Genomic DNA, 21,892 nt, shown 5'->3' on the forward strand with positions numbered 1-21,892 from the left:
TTTTGGTAAATGTCTCCTAAGTGTGAGGTGAAGTCTCCTTAAGGTAGCACATCGAGGGAAAGTCCAATTAGAGATGATAAAATGCTGAGAAAGTGTATAAATCAACATTGGTTTCATGCTCGCTCAAACGCTGCGACCATCATTAAGGATAAAGATGGTGTCTTTGAACCTCCTTTTCGTGTACACTTCAAAGGAGCCGCATGACAGCATTTTCTCTATTAAAAATGTGATTCCTTCCAATTAGAGTAATTTGATGGCAATATGAAGCATTAATGTGGACAGTTATGTTTACTTATTTCTTGAACATATTGTTGCACATTTGGACACACATAATGTGAATCTCCTTTCAGCTCGTTAGCATGCAAATATATGCTTAGTAGTGCAGAGCAGAATATTTTGAGTGTTTCAATGTGTCGCCTCAGAGCGGAGGAGAGGACATGCTAATGAACACACACACACAAGGTGAAAACGCTAATGAAGAGTGTCTTTGATTGAGGAATAAGTGTAATGTGAGAATATCACATTGTGAGAGAACAGCAAAATAAAGCCATCAAGTTTGAACTATTTGACTTCAAAAGCAGTGGAGTTAAGACACAAGGGTGGTAGTTTATGTCTGAAAATAAAGAAGGATCCAATGATGACAACATACTTCACTTTGACTGAAAACAACTTAGTTTATTGATCACAGAGAGTTGATGTTGACCTGTTTTTGATCCAATAAATATTGTTTATGTGCAGAGTTCATCAGCCTGTGGGTGTGTTTCTCCACGACCAACAAGTAATATAATATACTTCAACAACCCCCAACCCAAAATTAAACATCAGTAGTAAGCTTGTCTGTCTGTATTATTCATTGTTTTTGTTGGTTTGCAAGCTTTTTAACATTCAAGTCATTGCATCATCACAGGGGGAAGAATTACAAGAACACTTGAAGAAATAACGATAGCAACCATGAACGACTTGTATGGAAAGCCCTCATCGAGGCCTTTCATGTGAGGTATGACTTGATGGGGTTTATCGCAAAATATATTTTGACACCTTGTAAACTTAGATGTCCTTTGACCTAAGACCACCCTGACCTCAAGGCTTTGACCTGTCAGGAGATGTGAAGACTACAAAGATATGTGAACAAATGAATGTTGCAGTCAATGGAATCCTATCACCAGTACACTTTGTACTTACTTCCTGAGTGTGTGAATGTCGACAATGTGGTATCAAATTCCATCCATTTTCTATCACTAATCCCTCTCAGGGTAATGGGGGTGGCTGGAGCCTATGCCAGCTGCATTCGGGCGGAAGGCGGGGTCCCCCCTGGACTTACTGATATTATACATTTGCCAGAAATAACCATCACATCATTTACCTTTTTTACCCCTTTTTAAAAGACCACTCAAGTTAGCATATCCCCGTCCGTTACGTAGCCAAGATGGCGACTGTAGAGAGAGGTAAGTGTCCTATCACCGCACACTCACCATTTTCAGTGTTCGAAGTACAACATCCGGATATGTATTATATATAGGAAAAGAAGTACTGCTTTTTACCGTACTTCTAAGTGTGGACACTTACGCACTTGAAGGACTAAGTTTAAGTATCAAAGTGCACCAATTGAGACACAGCACAGAGTATTCAATCTATAAAGTTAGAAAAGTTTGTAATGGTTATTTCTGTTAAGTGCATAAAGACAGTAGAAGATTTGGGACATTACTTCAATGACAGCATTCACACACTCAGAAACTTAATAGGTTGCACAGTATACTAATTGAAGAGTACTGACAGAAGTCTTTCATTTGAGACACATGTACCGTCTAATGGGTGTTTATAAAAAAGCCAACATCAGCAGCCATTTTGTTTGTTTACATCTCCCTCGTGTTAATGGATGAAGGTAAAAGGTAGCAATATCTTGCAGATCCACTGAGGTTTTCTTTGTGCTGTCCAGGTGGGCAAGGCGTGACCCCCCATCCTCATGTGTGCTGGCAAGGCCTAATGCGATGCCCAAGAAGGTTCACTCACCTTTGACCTTTCCTGGGAGGAAAAGAGGCAGGTTTGAGGGGGGCCACATGTCCAAGCAGGTGTGTGTGGGCGTGCATACCTGTGTGCGGCTTGTACCAGACGTAGCTGTTGAGGATCTCTCCAAGGACGTAGAAAACGCAAAGAACCGCAGTGAGTGCACTGAAAAAGAGGACGCGGGCCAGCGGCGTGATACGCTCGAGGATGGGGTACACCCAAACGCCTGTCACATGGTGGACCCAGCAAGTCCTTCAGGGGAACCACAGTTTCAGCAGGACCTGCACATTGCATGCAAACTGACATTTAAAATGTGAGTGGTGGTCCTACCAGAGGATGTACCCCACGCCGAAGGAGCACACGGCCGCCAGGCCACATGATCTATCCGGGTAGCGATGGTGTGTGGTCCGCATCTCGATGATGATAAAGGGCAGAACTGTAGTGTGCTGAGAGGAGGAAGAACACTTTTTACTAAGTTTCACTTTGTTCAGATGATGTAGAACAGAGGTGACCAAAGTGCACTAAATCTTTTTTTTATTGTCCCTGGGCATATTGTAAAATGATTTATTATTAATGAGATCTATTAGATATTACTCCAATAATGTTTGGACATTTTAGTTTCCAAACTTGTTCCAGCGAGGGTTGCATACCCAATAATTGAAGATAACGATGCTGAAAGGTATCCAGTGAATGTCAATCTATGCAAAGCTATTTACAAAACATCATAGCTTCGTGTCATCGATGACAAAGCTAAATCGTGTCATATATAATCATGCATCTGATTATTAATTTATTTTATTTTTACAATATGTCGAGGACCAATGAAAAAAGGAGCTTATGATTTTGGACATCTGCCACGCTGTACTACAACCCCTGGGAAAACGATGGAATCACCAGTCATGGAGGAGGTCCATTCTGGTGTTTAATTTTGTAAAATTAAAAATTAAAAAAAATTAATAGACATGACACAGAACTATAATAATTTGAAATGGCCACTTTCTGGCTTTAAGAAACACTAAAATAAATAAACACAATAAATTGTGGTAGTAAAGGTTTCATTTTTAGATCAAGCATAGTGAAAAATATATGGAATCATAAACAAAACTAAAAACAAATATAAAAACTAACAAAAACACTACAACACATCACTAGGAATGCAACGATTATAGATTTTAACAGTACAATATAGTATGTGTCTGTGTTTCTTAAACTGTGGTATGTGGGCTTTATCCAGTGGTACGCCAAAATATTAATTAACTCAAGGGTCCCCAAACTTCAGCCCACGGATTGTTCCACGTTTACTATTTAACCATCAAATCTAGAACAATTTTGTACCACAAATTGTTAAAAAATGTGGTCCAAAAACACACAACTTGCCCACTGAACTATGTCGACATTATAAAAAAATTATAATAATACCATACTTGATTAAAAAATACACCCATTTAAACCATTTATTAAGCCTGATGGGCATACAGTACTTGCCAACCTTGAGACCTCCGAATTTGGGAGATGGGGGGTGGGGGTGGGGTATTTGTTCTGTTGTGTTTATGTTGTGTTACGGTGCGTATGTTCTCCCGAAATGTGTTTGTCATTCTTGTTTGGTGTGGGTTCACAGTGTGGCGCATATTTGTAACAGTGTTAAAGTTGTTTATACGGCCACCCTCAATGTGACCTGTATGGCTGTTGATCAAGTATGCCTTGCAGTCACTCATGTGTGTGTACAAACCGCATATATTATGTGACTGAGCCGACACGCTGTTTGAATGGAGGAAAAGCGAATGTGACGACAGGTTGTAGAGGACGCTAAAGACAGTGTCTTCAAGGCACGCCCCCAATATTGTTGTCCGGGTGGAAATCGGGAGAAATTCGGGAGAATAGTGGCCCCGGGAGATTTTCGTGAGGGTCACTGAAATTTGGGGGTCTCCCGGGAAATCGGGAGGGTTGGCAAGTATGCTGATGGGTAATATGCAAATCACTACACACTCATGTTTGACACATTATAGCTACTTGAGGGACATTGATAGAAAATGGATGGACGTATGAATATTTCAAGTTGGTTACAAAACTTTAAGGAGGTCGTCAGGAAAGTAGGAATGGTTCACATACTCTTAATATTCAATGTTTTATCATTTATAATTCATGTTGTAGTGATACGGGCGTCAACGTGTTGTTTAGTCTGTTTGCTAATGCTTGTTGTAATTCATGCTTTAACAATTTGAAGTGTCTCTGATCATATCCTGATAATATTCTAAATCAGACATCTTTTTTTGGAGGAAAATTTGTTGTTTGTCTGTGCATGGTGCAATCGTATGTGTGCCATCCATCCATTTTCTACCGCTTGTCTATCCCAGCTGCATACGTACAGAAGGCGGGGTACACCATGGACAAGTCCCCAACTCATCACTGGGCCAACACGGATACAACACAAAATATGTATTATTTATTTCTCATTTTTTGTTGTGATTTACTTTGTAGCTGTAAATATCAGCTCTGTGCTCTTTAATGTATTTTACATCATTTGTGTTCTTTGATATTTCCCTTTCGTTTTAATGTGTTTTTACCTTACCTAACTTTTTGTATCTGCACTGCGACCAAATAATTTCCCCATAGTGGGATAATCAAAATCCATCATATCCTATCCCAACATTCCACTAACATAATTTAACTCACTTATGTCTTAGCTCTACTTTGGCGTGACAAGCTCGTCTGTGGTGATCCCGCAGACGCTGCATCATATTGGAGGTATTAGACCTTTTAGCCTTTAGCAGGCTTTGCAAATGGGTAAGTCAACGTCTTCAATGACTCCCTGGTCATTTTTAAAGTACCTGAAATGTTCCCACACTGCTGACATCAGCTTTTTTGGGGGTGAAAACCCCCCCCACCTTGTCCTGCTACCATTTTAAACTAATGTAGCATGCTAGCGTGTCTCTCGATAGGTGTATATAGGCTTGTGCACCGCTGGTGTAACTTAGCTTTTTTGTTTACAGGCAGGTTGTGCCGAAAATTATGTGCCAGCATAATGTCCGTTCATAGCAAGTGAGGGGGACTAAAACACATGGTATTATGGAGCTTTTGCGATTAAATACCCACGATGTATTAAATTACGGTTAATAAAGGGATCATCGTGAGGTAGGAAAAAAATGTGTGAATAATCCTTTTTAACTGCAGACCAATGAACAGATGTAATATGATGCATGTTTAGAAAATAAAAATTTACAGGGTGATTTTAAAATGTTTTCCTCAGAATTGAGTGTTTTTTACTCTGCTTGAACTCAAAACGAAAATGTTACTACCACAATTTATTTTCTTGATTTCTTTAAGTGTTTCTCAAAGCCAGAACGTTGAAATGTGAAATTAAGTTTTGTGTCATGTCTTTTGTCTGCTTTTGTTCAACAAAATTAAACAACTAAATGAACATCCTCCAAGTCTGATGATTGCATCATTTTTTCCAGGTGTTGTAGAAGACCAAGATGAAGGAAAACGAGGATGGCTGCCATTGTTCAAAGAAGAACACGAGTGGTAAAATGTACAGAACAAAGTCAAAATGAACTTTTCTTTTTTTTTCTTAATCAAACACACACTATCATTTTGTTGACTTTTTATATCCACTACGAACGCACGTTCCTGCATTCTTGTGTGCTTTTTAGCAAACAACTCCCCCGCAGAAACCTGACAAGGTCAGACTCGCAAGGGCAACTATGTCACTTTAGTGAGGGTGTGGGGGGCTAAAATGCTAGCTTCCCTTCCCTTAATTTGTTCGCACGCACGCACGCGCACACACTTTTTAGTCTGCTGGTTGTTTAAGTTTGTCTTGAGTGGACTTGTCACACTTGAGCTCTCAAAGTATAGAGAAGCTTCTAGGTCTTTCACCCCGTTGTCCCTCTCACCTTCATTACCCCCATCCCCCTTGATGTCTGCGGTTTGGCCCAGGAGGCCATCTTTTTGTCTTCGTGGAAAATCCCACCCACCCCTTGGCTGCAGGAGCAGTGATCGTTCCTGCGGTCTAGAGCAAAAACCGGGACAACATCACACTGACACAATGAACTCCTGGGACAGCTGAGTCACATGACAAAAAGAGGGGCCACCAGGTGCTGATATGGAGACTCTACAAAATGTAATTCAGACAATTATATAATGGAACCTGTGTAATTGATTGGGTAAAAAATCCACATACAGAAACAATGGAAGAAGAAATAGTCTGTTCCAGCATCTAATTGTGGCCACATATTAAGTATATTTTTAGGGCCATACTCTCCCGTTTGCGCTTAAGTGTTTTTTACGCAAAATATATGTGTGTTTTTTGTACTTAGACACATACAGTCGTGGTCAAAAGTTTACATACACTTGTAAAAAACATAATGTCATGGCTGTCTTGAATTTCCAATAATTTCTACAACTCTTATTTTTTTGTGATAGAGTGATTGGAGCACATACTTATTGGTCACAAAACACATTCATGAAGTTTGGTTCTTTTATGAATTTATTATGAGTCTACTGAAAATGTGACCAAATCTGCTGGGTCAAAAGTATACATACAGCAATGTTAATATTTGGTTACATGTTCCTTGGCCAGTTTCACTGCAATAAGGCGCTTTTAGTAGCCATCCACAAGCTTCTGGTTGAATTTTGACCATTCCTCAACATCTGACCACATAACTTTCCTCCAGAAGGTCTTGTCTTTGTCCATGTGGTGTCAGATGAAACAGAAATTGAGCTGTTTGGCCACAACACCCAGCAATATGTTTGAAGGAGAAAAGGTGAGGCCTTTAATCCCAGGAACACCACCTACCGTCAAGCATGGTGGTGGTAGTATTATGCTCTGTGCCTGTTTTGCTGCCAATAGAACTGGTGCTTTACAGACAGTAAATAGGACAATGAAAAAGGAGGATTACCTCCAAATTTCTCAGGACAACCTAAAATAATCAGCCCGGAGGTTGGGTCTTGGGCACAGTTGGGTGTTCCAACAGGACAATGACCCCAAACACACGTCAAAAGTGGTAAAGGAATGGCTACATCCGGCTAATATTAAGGTTTTAGAATGGCCTTCCCAAAGTCCTGACTTAAATGTGTGGACAATGCTGAAGAAACAAGTCCATGTCAGAAAACCAACAAATTTAGCTGAACTGCACCAATTTTGTCAAGAGGGAAGAGTGGTCAAAAATTCAACCAGAAGCTTGCCAGAAGCTTGTGGTTGGCTACCAAAAGCGCCTTATTGCAGTGCAACTTGCTAAGGGACATGTAACCAAATATTAACATTGCTGTATGTATACTTTTGACCTAGCAGATTTGGTCACATTTTCAGTAGACCGATAATAAATTCATAAAAGAACCAAACTTTATGAATGTTTTTTGTGACAAACAAGTATGTGCTCCAATCATTCTATCACAAAAAAATAAGAGTTGTAGAAATTATTGGAAACTAAAGACAGCCTTGACATTATGTTCTTTACAAGTGTATGTAAACTTTTGACCATGACTGTATGTGTATCATGGCAGATGGAGTTTTACTCACATTTTGAAATCCATAAAAAAGATAAGACTTTAAATGTGAAAAGGCTGTATCAATCCAGCCAGTGTTTACATGTGTCGTCATGGTGATGTAGTGTGTGTGTGTGAATGCTACAACAGCATTTTCTTCCTAGCTGAATGTAACTCTGTAGATGAAACTTTATTTCCCTTGTGGATCAATAAAATGTGTCTAAGTCTAAGTTGTTATTATACCCACCCTGATGTGTTTAGTACAAATATTTGTGAAGTTGTGATGCGTCAAGATGGTGTGCGTGTCTCATAAGTGTGTGTGCGTGTGTGCACGCAAGTCGGAGAGTCATTTTTTAACAGTTAATGTCAAACTGTCACTGTCAATCGAATAAATGTATTAAAATGTATAAATATTTCTGTTATTCTGCTTGCTACATTATTGTTGATCAAATGTGTTCAGTATAGGGTTGTTGATGGTCACGTCAACGTAGCATCTCTATCCAGCCATTTTCTACCGCTTGTCCCTTTTGGGGTTGCGGGGGTGCTGGAGCCTACCCCAACTGCAGTCTGGCATAAAGCAGGGTACACCCTGGACAAGTCGCCATCTCATCGCAGGGCCATGTAGCATCATAGACATAGATGATGTAGCATCATCATTTCTTTTTAATAGTCACATAGTTCATTGATCACAGACCAACCGCATTTAACGTCCCAGGATGTCCAAACGCAGCAGATATATGTGCAGTAGCCTTGTGTTTTATGCTGTGGTCGCGCACCCTTCTTCAGCTGTTCTTAGCTTGAGACGCAGCCAGTATATGATGCCAGCATTTTGACTAGGGCTGGGACGATTCGTTGACTTAGTCTAGTGTTTCTTAAACACAGGGCAATAGTGTGTATGTCTGCTCTGTGCCATTGTTGGGCGAGCCAAAATATCTGTTTCTTAACTGTGGTCTATACTGCTACTGTAATACACGTTTCCACCACTTGTGGCAGTAATGACAATATCAAACAAACATAAGAAGCCTGGAGCTAAAGTCATAGAACTTTCTTCAGCCAAAAAAATTATGACATAAGTTGTGAATAAGCCTTACCTAAGCCTAAGGTTTATGCGTCAAATATTTTTTTTTTGTGATTAACACATGGTCTCATATCATTTGACAAGTTTGTAAACTGTAACTATAGGCTAATATACACACGCACACAAACGCACGCACGCACGCACGTTGGTGGTGTTCTGGTTGTTTCTGTCCTTGGCGAGAGCGTCGAGGCAACCAGTTGCCTGTTCCATCACCTCCTGAAGAGCCGGAGCACACAAACACGTGCACACACAAACATGCTCGGTAGTAACAAGACACTAACACAAATAGCAGGTTGAAGCTTTTTGTTCTGCATCAGTCATGTGATACATCAGTCATGTAATGCAGAGTCTAGGGTGTCAAAGATCAGATGAATAGCAAATAGTGTGTATGTCTGCTCTGTGCCACCACTTTGTGGTGGTAGTCTGCCTTAGGAAGTGTTGTTATTGTTGTTTGATTGCAAGCGTCTGTTGCCAGTGGCAACAGAGTCACTCACCATGCCATGGTTGAGCCATTGAGGAATGAAGTTGTCGAGGAGTTTGGGGTAGACCAGCTCTCGGTCATACAGGTAGAGACTCCAGAAAGTGAACACTACAAACTGAAGGCACAAAAGAAAAAAGATGCTTACAAATAATAAAAGATGGAAGATACAGTAAATGAAAATCAAAACAAGATAATTCACTGACATCCTATGTCAAGCTACTCTGTGTGTGAGTGTGTGTGTCCGTGTGTGTGTATGTGTGTGCGCCCATGTGCTTACCGCTCCAACAGGGAACGCCAGCACGGCCATCAACCAATCCCTGAGGCTAATCAGCTTCCTCAGCTGCCTTTCCTGCTCCCTATTTTCTCCTCCTTTTGTCAGTAGACTGGAGACATCGATCAGCACACACACAGCGAAAAACATCGCCTGGATCACCTGCAAGGTTGAATTATTAGTCAGCTCTCTGGGTCATACAAGCACAATAAAAGCAAATTTTCTTAAAGAGGAACTGCACTTTTTTGGAATTTTACCTATCGTTCACAATCCTTATGAGAGACAAGAACACGTGTCTATTTTTTTTAGGATTTTAAAGATGTTAAAAAACGCTTGCAAGATACGGCTAATAAGAGTCACCCTTGTAGCCTTCAAAGCCCTCTAAAACAACTTAAAAACCCTCTATGAACGTTTTATATACACACTGTAAATCTATATATAATGTAGTAAAAGACACTATCATAACAATATGTAATATGTACAATATGTACCATATTTTGCTGCCATCTAATCGCCGTCTTTTTCATGGACGCCCCTGCTTATTTCAGCAAGACAATGCCAAGCCACATTCAGCACATGTTACAACAGTGTGGCTTCGTAAAAAAAGAGTGCTGGTACTTTCCTGGCCCGCCTGCAGTCCAGACCTGTCTCCCATCGAAAATGTGTGGCGCATTATGAAGCATAAAATACGACAGCGGAGACCCCGGACTGTTGAACGACTGAAGTTCTACATAAAACAAGAATGGGAAATAATTCCACTTTCAAAGCTTCAACAATTAGATTCCTCAGTTCCCAATCGTTTATTGAGTGTTGTTAAAAGAGAAGATGATGTAACACAGTGGTGAACACGTCCTTTCCCAACTACTTTGGCACGTGTTGCAGCCATGAAATTCTAAGTTAATTATTATTTGCAAAAAAAAAAGAAAGTTTATTAGTTTGAACATCAAATATCTTGTCTTTGTAGTGCATTCAATTGAATATGGGTTGAAAGGGATTTGCAAATCATTGTATTCCGTTTATATTTACATCTAACACAATTTCCCAACTCATATGGAAAAGGGGTTTGTACAACCCATTTACCATTTAACCTGTCAACAGTCATGGATGTCATTGCTAGCCAGTATACAAGTCAGATATATTTAGTAAACGGTTAAACAATAGGTGTCTTGTTGCTGTGTTATCCTTGTGTTAGCTGGCCTGTGAATGCTTGTCCTGTATTACTTGCTCATCAAGGATAGGAGCTGTGTTTCACAATAAATGTCATTGTGCAGTATTTATCTAACCTAATGCATGTTGGCTTCTACTAGCTGTTACATTGATTTGCTATATGTGCTTTGTATGTATATCTATGTTTATAAGGATCACAGTGCCAGACAGTAAATTGCACAAAGAAGAAGAAGAGGAAGAAAATGTAGAAGAGGAAGAAGAAGAAGAAGAAGGGTAGCTAGCATGCTAAGATAGCTGGCTAGCTTCATGGCGTCAGAGTGAAGTGGGCGGCGCGTTGGTGACATTCTGACCGACAACACCTGCTCGTGTTCGGCTGACTAACGCCCCAATTGTGGCCGAAGGTATGCAACAACAAGCTTATTTTGGTCATTTGTAAACAACGTAAACAGTTACGCGGGACACAAAGATACGTTTCATTTATGACACCACAGCAGAGTGACACTAATTAGCTTAACAAGCTAGCTAGTAGCCTCACCAGGTCTATGAAGGTGAGGAACTTCCAGCTGCCTCCGTAGGTTTGGTGAGCCGGCATGTCCAGAGCCTTGTAGTGGCACAGGATGGAGAAGTAGGACAGCAGTATGGTCATACGAAGAACCTGTGAGGGAATGAGCGCCATGATGCTCCCTTTTAGCCCGCCTTTTCCCTTAAATCCCAATTTTTCTTTGCTGCACTGCGTCGGATTATTTTAAAGCGAGGACGAGGTGGATGATTTCCTCTTTTCTTGGCTTTAAGCGATCCCGGTACCCCCCGTGTCTGCCTCCTGCCCCCCTCCAGTGTGCCGTCTGCTTCCGTGTTGTGACGATGATGATGCTAGGGGGAGGGAGCTTCATCTTTAAATATCACACTTTGCATGTTCTCCCCGTGACTGCGTGGGTTCCCCCCGGGTACTCCGGCTTCCTCCCACCTCCAATGACATGCACCTGGGGATAGGTTGATTGGCAACACTAAATTGACCCTAGTGTGTGAATGTGAGTGTGAATGTTGTCTGTCTATCGGTGTCCCTGTGATGAGATTGCGACTTGTCCAAGGTGTACCCCGCCTTCCACCCGAATGCAGCTCAGATAGGCTCCAGCGACCCCAAAAGGGACAAGCGGTAGGAAATGGATGGATGGATTATCTTATTTGTAATACATGGCTTAATATTACACCAATATAGCCATCCAGCGATCTGTCTATTTATCAGTAACAATTTTGTCTAAACCAGTGTTTTTCAACCTTTTTTGACCCAAGGCACATTTTTTTCATTGAAAAAATGCGGCGGCACACCACCAGCAGAAAACATAAAAACATTGAACCCAATATAGCCGATATTGACAATAAAAAGTCATTTTCACAAGTGTTGGATATGAATTCAAACCATAACCAACCATGCATCACTATAGCTCTTGTCTCAAAGTACTGTCACGACCTGTCACATCACACCGTGAATTGTTTGGAGTATTTTGGTGTCTTCCTGTGTGTAGTGTTTTAGTTCTTGTCTTGCGCTCCTATTTTGGTGGCTTTTACTGTTTTGTTGGTATTTTCCTGGAGAAGTTTCATGTCTTTCTTGAGCACTATTCTCCGCACCTGCTTTGTTTTAGCAATCAAGGCTATTTAAGTTTAAGCTTAAAGCAGGGACATTGTTGATTGTCATGTCATGTTTGGATGTACTTTGTGGACGCCGTCTGCTCCACATGCTGTAAGTTTAAAGATTAAGTATTACACTAATTCACCTACAGTGAAACACATCTAAGATGTGGAGGTTTTGTTTAGATAGTTTAGCATATTTTGATTGACCTATATTGTATTATCTTTAATGTACAAAAGTGGCCGCAGCATCCATAAATATGTTGTGAGCAACCCTTGCTAAAAAAAAGTTTGGACACCCCTTGTTTAAAATCAATACGGTTCAGGCTTTAAATGGACAATTGCTACCTTAAACGTGATTGTTGAGGACCATATAACATTTAACCATGGCCATCTTAATTATCTTGACAGTCCATTTAGTCCATCCAAGTTCCATGTGTGAGTTGGAATTACATTTTGAGAGCTGACCAGGACTTCATAATGGGATCCTAAAATTCCACAAGGTTGACAAACTGACAAATGAGGATCAAATCCGACTTTCCTCGGGAACTATATGTGTGCAGTCAAATGGAACCAAAAGCAACAGTGCAGCGGAATGTTCCAAGGGCAAAGAAGCGGCGTCCTTGGAGACACTAACTTGGACACTTTCACCTTCTGAAACGTGGCCGTCTAACTAAAATCAAGACTGAGAAATGTTGTCACCCATCAAGTCCCGTGGACTCACACTATGCTTCACCTGCACCAGTTATTTACTGTCAAACAGTACAGGGTTTCCCCGAGATTTCCAAGAAACCGTTGGTGGTGGGGGCGTGGCTATGGGCGTGGTCAATATAACGTAATCACATTATTTGCATATCAACCCATCAATTTTCTACCACTTGTCCTTCTTGGGGTTGTGATGGGTGCTGGAGCCTAACCCAGCTGCACTCGGGCGGAAGGCGGGTTACACCCTGGACAAGTCGCCACCTCATTGCAGGGCCAACACAGATAGTATATTTTCTTTAAAAAAGGCAACAAAAAAAAGTATACATACATTTAAAACAAACATGTTATTGTTATCGTATTAACATATATTTTCTCTTACATAATATCGTTTTTCTGTATTTTTCAATTGTTGCTGCTTATTGTACAATGTACTCCGTTGAGATTTTTTTTTAGAGACTTCTCCAATTCTTTTAATTACTCTTTCTTCATTAAAATTGACTCACAACAAATGTAGCATCTATTTCTGGTGTCTCGTGTTAAGAGACTCTTTACTTCTGTAGCTCCATGTGCACAACGAAAAGCGAGCTGCAGAGAGCCTGACGTCATGCTTGCTTTGCGCTGCTGGGAGCCTTTCTCTCCTTAAAAGCCACCAGTGTCACCTTAAATTTTGAAGATCGAATACATGGAAGTATGTCCACATCGCGGACATGCTGCCTCTGATCCAGACAACCCTGTGCATATTGATTACGTTATCACAGTATTTGGTTTCGGCAAGGCTGTTTTGTTGATAAAAGTACGTCTTTTTCGGCCAAATTTCCAGTGCATCCCTTGTCAATAGTGCGCAAATAATAAACTGTGTATATATATTGATTCAAACTGTACCTACCTGCTAGTGTTTATGTGTGTGTTAGTGTGTTGTGATGTTCATTTTTCCCGTGGTCTGTGAACACGTAGTGTCGGCGGAGAATGAGGAAGTGTTGTGCGTCTCGGAGTAAAACACAGAGACGTGTGTGCATGGAGGAAACACTTGCTGGAATTGAGGCGATTGTTAGTATAAAATTGGCAATAAAAGTAAAAAAGAACGTTAGACTATGTGTATCTTTTTCTGAACGCTACAATACATTATATTACAAAATTTTGTTTTAACATAAAATTCCCCATTTTTAAGGTGTAGGGGCTAATATATTGCCGTGGCGCACCGTCACAATCAAATACATTAGGGGAAACCATATTTCATTTATGTACTGTACTTTATTTTACTAACAATTAGGGCAGAAGTTGTTTTCAGAGAGTAAGAGATGTGTTAAACGAAAAAACGGCAAGATGTTTTTAGACACGTCACACCAGGAGGCATTGACCGCTCTAAGGAAGGCTGAAGTGACAGCTGAAACTGTAAGCAGGTAGAGAGATCTCTCACTCTCTAAACTCTAGTTGTCTGCACACTAGAATATTTTATTTACCCTATGTCTTCCTTTTTTGTCCTTTCAATCCTCTCCTGCTCCGGTCTGGCTGCGCCAAACATTAAATAAATCCATTTAAAAATGTCCAAATACAAATAAGAAGCAAACAAGAGAAGTATCCCACACTTCTATTTTGTAAAGTAAATCTGTACAGCAGATATGGGCATCTACATCAACAATATGATAGGACATGTTAAAAAAACAATATTATATTACATTCACAGAAGACATGATGAACGCAATAGATCTATCCTAACGCACCTGCTGTACAAGGGGGCCTCAGCAAGTACTCATTTCAACTTGCCTACCCTGTCCGGCGATTTGACTGCGAGGTTGATAGTCGAATCAGACTCCATGGAATCGTTGAATCTTTGACTATTTGAAGACAACCCTACTAACATTAATGTAATGAAGGTCATTGTATGTATAGTGATGTAGCAATAAATGTTAATCATAACCGCGGTAAAAACTACACACAGTTAGTATTACCATTTTAAATAAAAAAATTCTAAAAACCAAGATTGATAACTGCATTTTGAGAAACTCACGGACTGACTGCTGCCAACTTGTTAGCTTAAATGCCAACATGAAAACAAGAGACATTAACGACTTTCCCCATTTAGAAACGGCACACCCCAAATGAAATTTACACTCTATAAACACATTGCTGTCTGATCAACTACCGTATTTAATTGTGCACATTGAACCTACCACTGGGATCTCTTAGCTTGAGTAATCGAGGATTACAAGACAGAGGTGTTTTTACGGTAGGTTCAGGGACCGCTGAACAGAGTAGGACACAACACCTGCTAGAAATAATAGATTTTATTTGTTATGTACTACTTAATAAATAGTTCTACAGTACAAACCATTATTTAAAACATCAAAAGCTTGGCCATTAAAACTAACTAAAACACTATTAGTGAAGCATAAGAAACACACAACATGCAAAATGGTGGGTTTTCTAACAGTGTCTTTATATATATACAGTATATATATATATTTTTAATAACTTAGTCAAATGATTTCAGTGTGATACATAAGTACTTTTGAGCACATTAAACAATACCGCAAGACTGATAACCATGATAATTTTGGTAACAATAACCATGATTTGACATTTTCCATATTGTTACATCCCCAGCATATAATTTCAATAGAGATAAATAAGGCCAATGTGATTGTGATCATAGTTTTTCATGGACTGCCGAGAGAGAAAAGGAGAGTAGAAAAGACTTCCACAAAAGTTATTTTATAACAGCAGAGTGAAGGAGAAAGATGGTAAAGCAGATGATTTGGGGTTTGGAAGACTGTGATGGAAAATACCACAGTGATTGGATGCATTGACCCTTCTAAAATAACAGAATCCTGGGAGAAGCTGGATGTGATTTGTGTGGAAGTCTGGAAGTTTCCCATTGTGGAAATAAGTGTCTGTACCAGGATGTCAATTAGTGTCTCACACGCTGTGTCTGAAGCGTTGGCTTCCTCTCCTCCGAAATGTTCCAAAATGGAAACTCCTCTATAGAGGATGTAGCAATCAGGACTAAAGTAAATAGTTTAATGTTTATTTAGCTGTGTCATTCCTCACCACAAGCTGGGCTACGGACGTTTAAACTGTCCGAATTAAACATAACCTTAAACATTTATATAAATGTACACCAGGACTGCATGTCCACTGTTCCTGCATGATTTGAATACTGTGTGGGACACGATAAACACAAATCAACATGTGCTTAACTATTGAATAGAACAGCCTACATCTCGGCTTTATGCGTTGGTGACATAACTTTCTTCGTATTTTGATTATTATTCTTTACTATTATTATTATTTCAGCAACTAAATAACCTTTGAGGTTTTGAAACCTACTCAGAAACTTACCGAATCTTGCTAATATCCTGCCGACAATTGTCAATATTCGTAATGACAGGACACATGAAAAACACCAAAGAGCAGGCTACTATATGGATGCACAGGTAGTCGGGCATTTTTGGAAGATTCGAGCCATTTCCAGTTTTCTGTGCGATGGTCTAATACTGACTGTTTTGTTTTGGGGTTTTTTGTCTGTAGAATGTTTGGCGGCTAATAAGAATTGCGGGTCGCAAATGGTCATTAAACAGCACTTTGGACACCCCTGATTCATATGACCAGTAAAAAACATTGTGTCAGTACTGCAAGTGACCAGTGAAGGGTGCTGTTTATTCCCATATACTGTTCATCTATCCATTGCTGTATCCACCCATGGATACCGCATGAGTGTCAAACTCATTTTCATTGAGAGCCACATCGCAGTAAGGCTGCCCTCAGAGGACCGCTGGTAAAGGTGATTATCAATGTATAATCGCCTTGTGATATTAGTACACAATTGCATTTGGAAAATGTACAATGTGATGGGTAACTTTCTTTGAAATGATAAGCAGATATATAGGTATATATTTTTGTTTTCTATCCAGTCATCCATTCTTTACCGCTTGTCCCTCTCAGGTTTGCGGGGTAGAGTGGGGGTGGTTAGTGTGCTAAGGGGCGGGGGTAATAGTCTATCCCAGATATTGACGTTTTTTGGAATACCATATATGTTGCAATTAGAATAATGTTTTTTTGCATGATCAGATAATATTAAAGTTTAATAGGCATTACATATGTATACAGTACATGCATTTTTTCTGTCAAAAAACCCCAAAAACATTTAGCGAGAAAGATGAAGTGCTTTATTCACGCACATTATTTCCAGGCTTTCGCGGGCCGAGTAAAATGATGTGGCGGGCCGAGTAAAATGATGTGGCAGGGCATGAGATTAAAAAAATGGGCCATATCCGTATTCACTCGGCATCCATTGCACCAGTCGCTCGGGAGGGGCAGTGGGGTTCCCACATCTGCGGTCCCCTCCAAGGTTTCTCCCTGCGCCCAATGGGTTGAGTTTTTTCTTGCCCTTATGTGGGATCTGAGCCGAGGATATGTCGTTGTGGCTTGTGCAGCCCTTTGAGAAACTTGTGATTATAGATAAATAAATAAACTTTGATTGATTGATAGCTTCTGTTGGGTTGTCTTGTTGAAGGTGTACTTTTTTAGCCGCCAGGTAGCTTGACCTTTGGCCTCCAGATGTTATATAACAGCAGTGCCGCACCTTGTTACGTCGGTGTGTGTGTGAGCGCGTGTGTGTGTGTGTTTATGCAAGGCAAGTGTAAAGAGACTGGGAGAGGGATTAGTGCATGGAAAGACATTATGTAAGGCGTAAATATGTTAAAGGGGTAATTTTATGATTTTATTTTCTGCATTTAAAACAATTCCTTGTCGTTTGCATAACATGTGATAGTGGTTCTTTTGGTTTAAAGTTTGCACAGATTGTTTTACAGACCATCCTGAAGCTGCTTTCTTACCGTCTCTTCAGGATGTGCCGTTTTGTGGGCGGTCTCTTTTACTGTATGTGGCGTGTCTCCACTTTGATAGCGTCTTCTCCTCGTCAGCCATGTTGTAGTTTTTAGCGCTTCCATATGGAGTGTACTGACATAAGTTAGAACTATACGCTGTTTTGTATTAAAAATGGCAAAAGCAGTGGATGCAGAAAGTGTGCCTCTCACTAAAAGGATAGGAAAAAGACGGAACTTATTGACTACACCGTCGGGCTACTATGTCGGACTTACACAAAGCTCTTCAGGTAAACTTTACCATGTATGGAGATATCCGCTGACGTCACCAATGGGAAAAACGTCAAAAATTGGGCAAATTCCAAATTGTTTGGAGAAAGTATGAAGGTAAGCAAGGTTGTTTTATGAATATCTCGGCCATGCTTCCATGGTTTGATTTCAAATTTTCGGGACTTATGCAGATGCCAAATACACAAAAACCGGAACCAATAGATAAGAAAAATTGCTTTTCACATTATAGGGCCCCTTTTAAGCAAGGAAACCTGCCCACTCTTAAGCTGGGAAATTGCAGTAGGTGTGGCAGCAAGAGGAGCAGCCTTTTAAGTGTGAGTATGAGTAAGCGTTATTAATCAGTCAGCTGTCACTGAAGAGCTTCGTCTTGCACGGCGTTGCGTTCAGTACAAGAGCCTCAGGCAAGTGGCTGTGTGTACACTTGTTCGTTTTAACGCCTTTAGAATGACGACATGTTTGGTAAGTTTGCAAGTTTTTTTTTTTTTCCCCACACAGCTTTGTGTATTGCTTCCATAGGACAGAACTTCCTTTTGTTATGTCAGTGATGTCCAAAGGACAGCCCGCGGGGGCAGCTCGTTTTTTATTGGTCCTTTGCATATTGTAAAAATATAATTTAGTTTGCAATTGCTTTGTCACCTGTAACACAACGCTAAGATTGCTTGTTCAAATAGCTTAGATCCAATATAAAAATCTGTCTCATCAAAACTTACTTTTGGTTGACACTGTATGATAGGTATTCATTTAAAAACAACGGGATTTGTTTCTAATATTTTGAGCTTCTCAAGAAGTTATAATAAAAAGAAAAACCTGTGACAGTACAGTTCTAATGGATTAAGTGTATAGATGTACTGTATTATTATTGTTGTTCATGCTAGTCGTTTGAAGCTGGGATTGTTTGCATATTTCTGGGCACAGTAGGCCCACAGGAAAATGATTAAAAAATATATATTTAAACAACATTTTGCCGCCACACAGATCACGACACCCACACATCACCAGTCTGATGTGCGGAATCTATAGTTAAATGTCTGGACACTCCATTTGGTCTGGATTTTATCAATTTGTCTTAGTTACACTCACTAAACAATTCATAGAAGTAACAGAATATAAATCAAAGCTTTGTGTCGATGGAATTAATCAATGTAATCCATTAATTGTTGCAGCCCTATAGCACCACGTATTGTAGTACAGTCAATATTTGGAGTCCCGTCTTGGGACATGACCAGTGTAAGAGTCATTTTTCAGGTATGTGCATGTAAACATACTGACTGAGCGCTTCAGGCCAAGATTCTTGATAAAAGACAACAATTTAAAATTTTTATTTTTATGTTAAACATATCTTAAAGGTCATATGATTTTTTTAAAACATTTAAAACATTTCCATGTGGTCTACTTAACATATAATGGTGGTTCTTTGGTCCATATTTTCCACAGAAGTTTTACAGGTCTTTTTCAAGCAGCTTTCTGAACCTTTCTTCAGGATGTACCATTTTGTGGGCGGTCTTATTTATGTGCCTCCACTTCGACACCGTCTTCTCCTTGTCAGCCATGTTGTAGTTTTTAACGCTTACAAATCATGTGTACTGACAGATATAAGTTGGAACTACATGCTACTTAGTATTAGAAATAGAAACAGCGGATGATGCATGTGCATTTACGAGCCAGTCTGCCTCACAACAAGAGGATAGGGGTACAAAAGAGCTTATTGACTACTGCGCGGTTTACAATGGCGTATAGATATATAGATGGGTATTCCGCTGTTGTCATCGATGCGAAAAATGTCACAGGTTGAGCAAATTCCAAACTGATCGTTTGTAGTGTGAAGGAAGGCTAGATTATTTTATAAATATCTCCACAATGCCACCACAGTTTGATTTAACATTTCTGGAATTTATGTTTATCTAAAATACACAACAGTAGGTACCAATAGGCAGAGGTGGGTAGAGTAGCCAGAAATTTTACTCAAGTAAGAGTACTGTTACTTTAGAGATTTATTACTCAAGCAAAAGTAAGGAGTAGTCACCCAAATATTTACTTGAGTAAAAGTAAAAAGTATGTTGTGAAAAAACTACTCAAGTACTGAGTAACTGATGAGTAACCTGTCGTTTAATGATGGTGGCAACAAATAATGCACAAAAACATGAAAATAGCAATGAGCAAATTCAGAGCCAGGAATATATCTTAAGCAACTAAAACAATAATATATATTAAATAATAATACATTAACATAAAAAAAATTAAGGCAAATTGAGCCACAATAAATTAACAGCACCATAGGCTCAGTAGGCAGAGATTACAAAGGAAAATAACAAGTTAGCCTTTACGCAAACCATAAACTGATAGGTGTGGGCTGCACCTGAGAACACACTGTGCACTTCTGATTGGTGTTTGTATGCATGCGTGAGTGTGTGCGTGTGTGTGTATCTCTGTCTGTTTATGAGGCTGCAGTGCGTTAATAAATGTCCCCACACTATGTGCATCTGACAGTGATTCATAGCAGGGAAGCTAACATCAGCCTACGGTGACAGCCAAAATATCTACTAACATTACTTACCGCGATGTGCTTCCTCAAATTTGACGTTGAGTTCATGTAAGCCAGGGGTGCCCACACTTTTTCAGCAGGCGAGCTACTTTTCAAATGACTAAGTTGAGGTGATCTACCTCATATATACATAAACATACACACACATATCATATATATATATATATATATATATATACAGTATATATATATATATAGATGTATGTGTAGTGTATATATATATATATTTTATATATATATATATACACTACACATACATCTATATATACAGTATATAATTTATATTTATTTATTTTGCCGTTTTTGTTCACATGTTAAAGGTGTTTTAATGAATATACATGCATGTTTAACATATAGATTCCTTTCTTTCATGAAGACAAGAATATAAGTTGGTGTATTACCTGATTCTGATGACTTGCATTGATTGGAATCAGACAGTAGTGCTGATTACGTCCACGTTTTCAAATGGAGGAGAAAAAAAGTTCCTCCTTTCTGTGTAATACCACATGAAAGTGGTTGGTTTTTGGCATCTTATTTGTCCAGCTTCCATATTCGTTTTTATACACTTTACAAGAAATACATTGGCGGCAAACTCCGTAGCTTGCTAGCTTGTTTGCGCTGGCTTTCGGAGACTCTTATTTTGTTAGCGCAAGCGCGATGGAGCGGCACTTTTATTGTGAAGACAGGAACTGTACGGTCAGTCTTTAGGCTTTTGACGGGAGGTACGGTTGAAATAAAAAAGTGTCTTTTTTCCTTCACAATTTTGATTGATTGATTGAAACTTTTATTAGTAGATTGCACAGTACAGTACATATTCCGTACAATTGACCACCAAATGGTAACACCCGAATACGTTTTTCAACTTGTTTAAGTCGGGGTCCACGTGTGACGGTCATGTGACCGCCTGGCTCTGTTTGATTGGTGAAACGGAGTGAAACATCACCAGTGACTGTATTTGGTGAAACGCAGGCATGCGATAGATCCTACTTTGAAGATCTGTCTGACAAACCAAAACAAACATATCGTGCATTAACAGATCGATAAAAATTAGTAGCGAGTAGCGAGCTGAATGTAGATAAATGGAGCGGAGTAAAAGTAGCATTTCTTCTCTATAAATATACTCAAGTAAAAGTAAAAGTATGTTGCATTAAAACTACTCTTAGAAGTACAATTTATCCCAAAAGTTACTCAAGTAGATGTAATGGAGTAAATGTAGCGCGTTACTACCCACCTCTGCCAATAGGTAAGAAATGTTGGTTTTGCATAAGTGAACTTTTAAGTTTTAGGTTAGAAGATCACAACTGCTGCAATGAAACAAGCTAACTATTCATAATGTACCACATATTGTGTTTTTGTCACAGCTATACTGTTGCTTCAGCTGGAGTGTGTGCAGGTGTGGATCACATGAAGCAAACACTTTGGA

At 39.6% G+C, this 21,892-nt stretch overlaps 2 protein-coding genes across 3 annotated transcripts in view; one reads left to right on the top strand and one right to left on the bottom strand.

Moving 5' to 3' along the window:
* Positions 1 to 1,533: 1,533 nt before the first annotated feature.
* Positions 1,534 to 11,434, bottom strand: aig1 (androgen-induced 1 (H. sapiens)). 2 transcript variants are annotated; one of them, XM_061929276.1, is made up of 7 exons: positions 11,018 to 11,434; positions 9,322 to 9,477; positions 9,058 to 9,159; positions 8,708 to 8,779; positions 2,335 to 2,450; positions 2,090 to 2,256; positions 1,534 to 2,022 (listed from the first exon to the last, which is right to left on the bottom strand). In XM_061929276.1, the coding sequence occupies exons 1-7, from the start codon at positions 11,156 to 11,158 to the stop codon at positions 2,003 to 2,005; spliced, it is 774 nt and encodes a 257-aa protein (XP_061785260.1). In that variant the 5' UTR covers positions 11,159 to 11,434; the 3' UTR covers positions 1,534 to 2,002. The 2 variants fall into 2 exon arrangements, with proteins under 2 accessions (XP_061785260.1, XP_061785261.1); XM_061929277.1 differs by lacking the exon at positions 8,708 to 8,779 and having other exon boundaries at positions 11,018 to 11,426.
* The window catches only part of hivep2a (HIVEP zinc finger 2a), a 125,110-nt gene continuing 113,872 nt past the window's right edge, over positions 10,655 to 21,892 (top strand). Inside the window, exon 1 of the mRNA XM_072912212.1 lies at positions 10,655 to 10,883. The gene's annotated coding sequence lies outside the window, so the exon portion shown is untranslated. The remainder of the gene's footprint in view (positions 10,884 to 21,892) is intronic.

This window comes from Nerophis lumbriciformis, linkage group LG34, assembly GCF_033978685.3.
Source record: "Nerophis lumbriciformis linkage group LG34, RoL_Nlum_v2.1, whole genome shotgun sequence".
Lineage (NCBI taxonomy): Eukaryota > Metazoa > Chordata > Actinopteri > Syngnathiformes > Syngnathidae > Nerophis > Nerophis lumbriciformis.